Here is a 6,788-nt window from a genome sequence, read left to right on the forward strand (position 1 = left end):
ATACGACGCTTACTTTCAAGGTCACTTAACTAAAGCAATCGCTTTCTCAGGGAGACTCCTATTATGATACCCCACAATCCTTTAAGTGTTATCCCCTATTTCATGACGTCAAATTAGGATAAACCCATCCAGCTCTATGATAGTCAATGGTGTTCTCGTGAGATTTTGAACTACTTTTATTAACAACCGCTTAAGTCTTGGACTTTTGGGGTCGGAGAATTAGGTTCACCTCTCGGTCCTTCCCCGCATCTCGTGCGATATGAACACACACTTTAGTATTGTAGTTATGTATGTATACCTAAACGGATCATAAATCAAACACGTCATGTGATAAAAAGAGATGAATAAATATGAAATAAATGTCCACAATGCATTGCGCTACTCTCTCATCCTAGAATCGAAAAAACTACTCCATGGAGATGAAGTTACAACACAAAGACAAGAAGAATATTATTCTGCAACTCAAATGAAGAAAAAAAGAGAGAAAAGCTTAGTCATTATGTTTGTCGATGTCTTCGTAAGAACTATGAGCTCTCAGGAAGACGGAATCCTAACGGCTCCTTAAAAATGGCTCTCTCCTTGGGTTCCCTGTCACAAGTAAATCCCTCCGATCCTTCAACATGAGCCCATTGGGTCCTTTAAAAGCCTCTAAAGCCTTCTAAGTTCGTTGAAGATTTCTAAAAATACTAGGGTGCCACCACCGTACCACAGTCGTGTGAAAAAACATAGCGGGGCCATGTGGAAAAACACAATCGAGTCGTGTCGACTGCTGGAAATCTCCTCGGCGAGCAACATTGAGAAGCACAGTTGTGCCCTGACATAACCTGGCCTTGTTTTCTCCTAATCATTGCTCTATTTCATGCCTAACTCTTCAAATGATGCATGACCGTGTCAAAAGACACAGTCAGATAATGTATCTTGCTAAAAAATCACATTCCAAGGCTCGTTGTTTATATTTTATGTATGAATTCACGTCTTGTTAATAAAAAACGTACAAAGAGTAAATCTCCAAAAGGATGAAAATAATGCAAAGGTGATGAATATATGCAAAATATGCTCATGCAATGAAACAAAGTCATGTAAAACAACACTTAAAACATATGTATAAAACACACACATCATATATTTATTTTCATATCAATGGAATCTATGTAGAAGTATTTAAAATTTTTTAAAAGTATTTCATGATGCAACTAAATAATTATATAATGCTATTTATTTTACTATTCATTTAGTTGTAATAAATTTTATAACATAACATTAATTTTAATTGAATATAATAGAAATTAAATTTTATCTTCTTGCGTGTAGATCTTAAACTTAAACTAGCTATTTTTATGAAATGTTAGTTATATATTATGATGCTTTAATACTATTTAAAAATTCTTCTTGATCCTCCTTTTATTGTGTAAAATACTAGAATAAATTTATATAATATTTACATAGACTATAATTTATAATATGGATTAGAAGGTAATATGATTAAACACAAAAATATAGTAGTGGTAGTAGTAATTTTGAAACTCACAGAGACATAACTTTTATTATGAGAACAAATAAAACATCCATTAGGATCCTCAAGTTTCATAAAAGAATTTGAAAATTATTTTATGACTTCTTTGATTTGAATGAAATAGATAATAAACTAAATTTTAATATTTTACAATGATGGTTGCAAATGACCCAAAGTTATTTCCTCCTCTCTATCATAACAAAGGAGATTCCAGTTTGATCGGTGTCAAACATTACTATAGAATAAATATTTAGTTACGGATGTAATATTATGGATGAAAGATGATCTACTTTATCTTCCAACTCTTTGTAAGATCAAGTGCTACTTGATGATTGGATAAGAGCTACAACAACAACACAAAAAAAAAAAAATACAAGTAATGCGACTTTCAAAGGACAAGGTGGAAGATCTTGATACCAAAAGAACTACAACTATGGTAATAGAAAATGAAAGTGAGTAAATAATGTCACTTCTTAAAGTAATAAGGGTAAAAAGGAAAGTGAACTAGGTGGGCTTTCATCCCGCTATAACAAATGGGGATACATAGAAAACTTAAATAAGTTTTTTTACTTTTTATTTTTTAGAAATTAAAATATAAATAATAATCTTGAACAGGTAGTGAACCATGATTCAAATCATAATCGATTTCGAACTATGAACTATAACCAACTTTGAAGGTTAAAGTTAAGGTTAAGAGTCAAAAAAATTTTGAAACATCAATTCTAAATCGGATCAGGTTTAACTCAGTCATAATCCAAAGCTTCTCATTTTACTGTTCTTGGATGCTCCACCCCATCCTTCTTAGATCTTCATGGACCTTAAGCCATCGAGTCATCAAACTAGCTTTGCCCCACTAAGTCATCTTCATGTGTACTTCCCTAAGTCCTACATGGCTCAATTCACATTGTCAATACAATGATAAATCCTAACTTAAACTCTTTGCATAAATATCATGACCTATGATCGATCCTTATCAACATAAGGGGGGGGAGGGATTCTCTAGGAGAAGGATATTAGAATATTGGAACAAGAGGAGCTACCCACCATGCTAAAAGGTTTCATTGGACGAGTATCGAATGATCCCTCATGCCAAAGGGAAAGAAATTAAATTTGTTGATGACGGTGATGTATGCCAAATAGAGATGTCAAAAAAAAGTGGGGTGGTGAGAGATTCAAGTATGGGATATGTGCTTAAATTTGACATTGGCCTGGTTGTTGGATGACCTTTTTAATGTATGATAAAGGGGGAGAGATGAAGTGTTTTAGTCAGAAAATTTTCATTTAATTTAACTTTGCTAAAGGGAAAAATGAAATGTTTATTTAACTTTGACATAGGATATGAAATTTAGAGTAATGGATGATCTTAACTTAAACATATTATCAAATATAAGAAGGGAGAATTTATTGATGTAATCAGATGATTGTTGTGTTTTGATGTCTATATACTATGTTGGTGTAATCATATTGTGGGTAATAGGATTAAGGTAAGTTAACTTAGGCCATATGCCAAGTAAGATACATGAAGTTCAAATGGGTCGAGATCGACTTGACATTTGGCAAATGAGAAGTCCACTAGTAGTTGTACATAAGAAGTCCAGCTAATAGTTGATAGTGGCAAAGTACAACAAGGGTTGATAAGGGGAAATCTAATAAGCAATTAACAAGAGAAAGGTTCAGTAGGTATTGACAATGGAAGATTAAGCAGGTCAAAGAGGACTAAATATTTGACAATATTGGAAATCCATACCGGTTAAAGAGGATGGGACGTTTGGTAGTGGTGAAACTGAATAAGTGAAAGTTAATTGGATACCATGCAAGGATGAAGTTATAGAGGAGTGGTCTCTAGGAGTTGAAGTCCTAAAGGGCAAAGTTAACCTAGGGCAGGGCAAATGAGATGTTGTGGTAGATTAATATCGATCTATACTAGACAAACGAAAAGTCATGGAGTCTCTTGGCATGAAGATGATTTAGCTTTAGAGTGATTGGAACATAGTAAGCTGATTGATATAGGAATTTAATTAATTGATGATTAAGTCAACTAGTCAATCGACTTAGGTTGGAATGCTTGGGAGTTAGTCGATGACTAGTCAACTAATAAGGTTGATTGATGCTACAAATCAAATCCAAGATGGGGTTGTTAATTAGGTAAGGCTATAAATAATAGTCAAATTCTTCAAACCCTACAATGAATTAATAAGTTGACTGGATGGAGTGTCAGTCAACTCAAGTAGTTGTTACGGAGACAAGGAGTTAACTATAAGAAGGATTAGTCGATTGAGATGAAGTAATAAGTCAAACAAGGTAAGTTAGCAGTTGACAAATCAAGCAGATTCTAGAACTAGTAGAAGCTTTATAAAGAGGGCTTTAAGGAGGAATTTTTGGCATTGATTTATATTATTTTAATTTTTCTTGTTTTTATATTTTCTTATATTTGCATCTCAACAATAAGGAACATCTAGTTACGTTCTAGGCTGGTCATGATTTATAGAGAAGCGGAGCAGACAGCGACTTAAAATTCTATTTATTCACCAAAGTCAAATACAGAAGAAAACAGTGCAGAAAGATGACTATACACCACATCTCTCAGTTGCCTAATGCTGCTAGATATATATACAACAGTTGCAGCTCCTGCAGCCTTTATTCCATTTCAACACAAAATCTATTTATTAAACGTGACTATCCTTAAAATCGCATCACAACTGGCTAATTACTAATCATCTACACTAAATGCATCAAACTAATCCAGTCGCCCTTCTCTCATATCTATTGATTAGTACTTAGACGATTACAGAGACTGGAATCCACAAACTGACTATCATCTGCAAAATGGAATTTGGTTTCAGAATAATCAATTAATGTCAAACTATTCTATAAATAACTAACTAAAACTCTAGAAACTCAGACTGTACTTTGCGAATACCATGGTAAGCTTGGCATGCTCGAAGGTTGATTCGTGAGAACAGGATGGAATGCAGGAAAACATGGAATGTTAGTTTGCCGACTTGTTCATAGAGCTAGAATCTCTGCGCTGACGAAAAAAGTTCTGAGAGATGACATCGTATTAATTAGTTGCAGATTTTGATGTGTATTACCAAAAAACAAAAAAAAAAAACAAAAACAAAAACAAAGAACAAGATGTTTTGCTTACCACATGAGCAGTTGGGTACTCCCCTTGAGTCACAAAAACTGGAACCATCCCATATTGCGGATGATGAAACAAAGCATTTGTTTGAAGCTGATTTTGAGGCCACTCATACGATGAAAAGGTTGGAAGAACTGACTCTTTCCAACGGGCAAATTGTTCGCGAATCTGAGCTAGCGAAATTTTAAGCATGTATTCCTTGTTTCGTGCAAATGCCACATAGAGCAACCTGCCATGGAAAATGGTTCCTGGAGACAAGACATTGTTAGATCAGACAATTAGTGAACTTAGAGTTTCAAGTTTAATACCATTGAATCTTTGGACAGCCACATATGCCTCCTCAGTCGAGAAGAAGCGTACAAATCCAAATCCCATGCTCTGTCCATTTACTTTATTGTATATGACCCTTGCACACCATATTTTTCCAGAGGCACCAAAATGTTCCCTCAAGGCTTTACCATCAACTGACTCCTCGAGATTTCTCACAAAGATAGTCGCATTCTGATCATGATAAAAAAGATGGTAATTTCCTTAGCTTTTACTTGCTGCAATTCAACTATACACAAATCAACCTGTTGCATTCCATGTTGTGTCCCACCAAACAGACGACTTAGCAAAACCTTTCGTTGCTTCTTTGTCTGAGCATATCCAACGTATACAGTCCTGGTTCCTGGTAAATTAACAACGAAATGTAATGGAAGTAAATAGGAGTTGTTGAATAGGAGAAAACTTACCAAATTTTAAGCCGTTCATGTCATTTAATGCATTCTTAGCATCCTCTGCAGAAAGGAAGTCGACAAATCCGAATCCTCTAGACTTTCCATCTTTTTTTTTCATCACAACAAAACTTCTGATGGTGCCATACTGTGAGAATCTCATCCGCAGGACCTCATCTGTGATGGCCCAATCCAGGTTCTTGATATAAAGGTTAGTCTTGTTTTGTCTTTCGGGCAATGGTTGCCTCTCGTCTTGCTTGACAAACTTCGTTACATATCTGAATTCCAAAATTACAGGTTGTCTACTTTTTTTTTTTTAAAACGAAAAGGATCGACAAAGTTAACTAAAGAAACAACAAGCTAGGGAGAAGAATTACAGCTTCTTCTTTGAACCCTGAAGGAATCTGCCATTGAGTGCTCTGATGGCCGATTGAGCGGCCTCCTCCGTGTCCATCTGGACGAAACCAAACCCCTTACTTTTGCCGCTCTCATCCATCGCCAACTTGCAAGATTTCACAGTCCCATACTGGGCGAACAGATTCTCGAGCGCAATTGCGTCAACACAATCCAAATTCTTTAGGGTTTTGTCGATTTTGAAAAACAGGCAAAGCACAATATCAGAGCAAAAACACAAATTGTAGCAAATTAAATGAAATTCGGGGGGCGAGAAAAGACAGGGATATCACATTGACAAAAAGATTGCCGATGCCGTTCCTTCTAGACAAGGGGTTTCTCTGAGACCACATGATCCGAATAGGTCTACCGTTCAGAGGGTAGTGGTTCATCATCGTAAGAGCCTTCTTCGCTTCAAGAACACAAGATAGGGGATTTCAAAATATTGAACACGAAAACTAAATCGATAAACGAGAGTTGAAGAAAGAGGCTTACCATCCAGGAAAGAGAAGAAATTTACGTAGGCGTATTGAAGGGAGGCTCCGGTGGCTCGATCACGGCAGACATGGATCGACGAAATGGCGCCACAGGGGGAGAAAACGTATTGGAGTTGCAACTCCGAGACATTTGGGTGGAGATCCCCGACGTAAAGCGTCGGGAACGGCGGCTGATCGAGGGGCGGCGCCGCGGAGGCGGCTTCCCCCATTGTTCTTGGAGATCTTCCCTTCGTCGCTTGGAAGAAAGAAACGAAAAAGAAAGAGTTGTTAAAGTTTTGAGCGGGAAGGGATCGGAGTTTGTAGCATTCGCCCGTCCGTCACCACTCTCTTATAGACCATAACAACATCAATCATATTATACGGCAACATGTATAGACAATTATATGCGGGAGACATATCCACTGTTCATCTCGATGGAGAGGTCCATGGATTTTTTATTTATTTGTAAACAGTTTTATATTTTTTAATAAATACCCTTAATCCAAATAACTTTCATTTGCAAACTCTCAGCTATGTAAACGAGCCGA

General features: G+C 36.2%; 1 protein-coding gene across 1 annotated transcript; it reads right to left on the bottom strand.

The window, feature by feature from the left end:
- Positions 1–4,925: 4,925 nt before the first annotated feature.
- On the bottom strand, positions 4,926–6,471 carry LOC122043355 (polyadenylate-binding protein 6-like). Its single transcript, XM_042603929.1, has 6 exons — positions 6,260–6,471; positions 6,058–6,176; positions 5,749–5,945; positions 5,390–5,649; positions 5,254–5,325; positions 4,926–5,185 (listed from the first exon to the last, which is right to left on the bottom strand). The coding sequence occupies exons 1-6, from the start codon at positions 6,468–6,470 to the stop codon at positions 4,926–4,928; spliced, it is 1,119 nt and encodes a 372-aa protein (XP_042459863.1). The 5' UTR covers position 6,471.
- Between the last annotated feature and the right edge of the window lie 317 nt (positions 6,472–6,788).

This window comes from Zingiber officinale, chromosome 1B (genome assembly GCF_018446385.1).
Source record: "Zingiber officinale cultivar Zhangliang chromosome 1B, Zo_v1.1, whole genome shotgun sequence".
NCBI classification, from domain to species: domain Eukaryota; kingdom Viridiplantae; phylum Streptophyta; class Magnoliopsida; order Zingiberales; family Zingiberaceae; genus Zingiber; species Zingiber officinale.

Coding starts and splice junctions, on each gene's coding strand:
- LOC122043355 (XM_042603929.1), bottom strand. CDS start 6,470: ATGGGGGAAGCCGCCTCCGCGGCGCCGCCCCTCGATCAGCCGCCGTTC. Junction 6,177..6,259: donor TTTCTTCTCTTTCCTGGATG/GTAAGCCTCTTT, acceptor GTGTTCTTGAAG/CGAAGAAGGCTCTTACGATG. Junction 5,326..5,389: donor CATGAACGGCTTAAAATTTG/GTAAGTTTTCTC, acceptor TTAATTTACCAG/GAACCAGGACTGTATACGTT.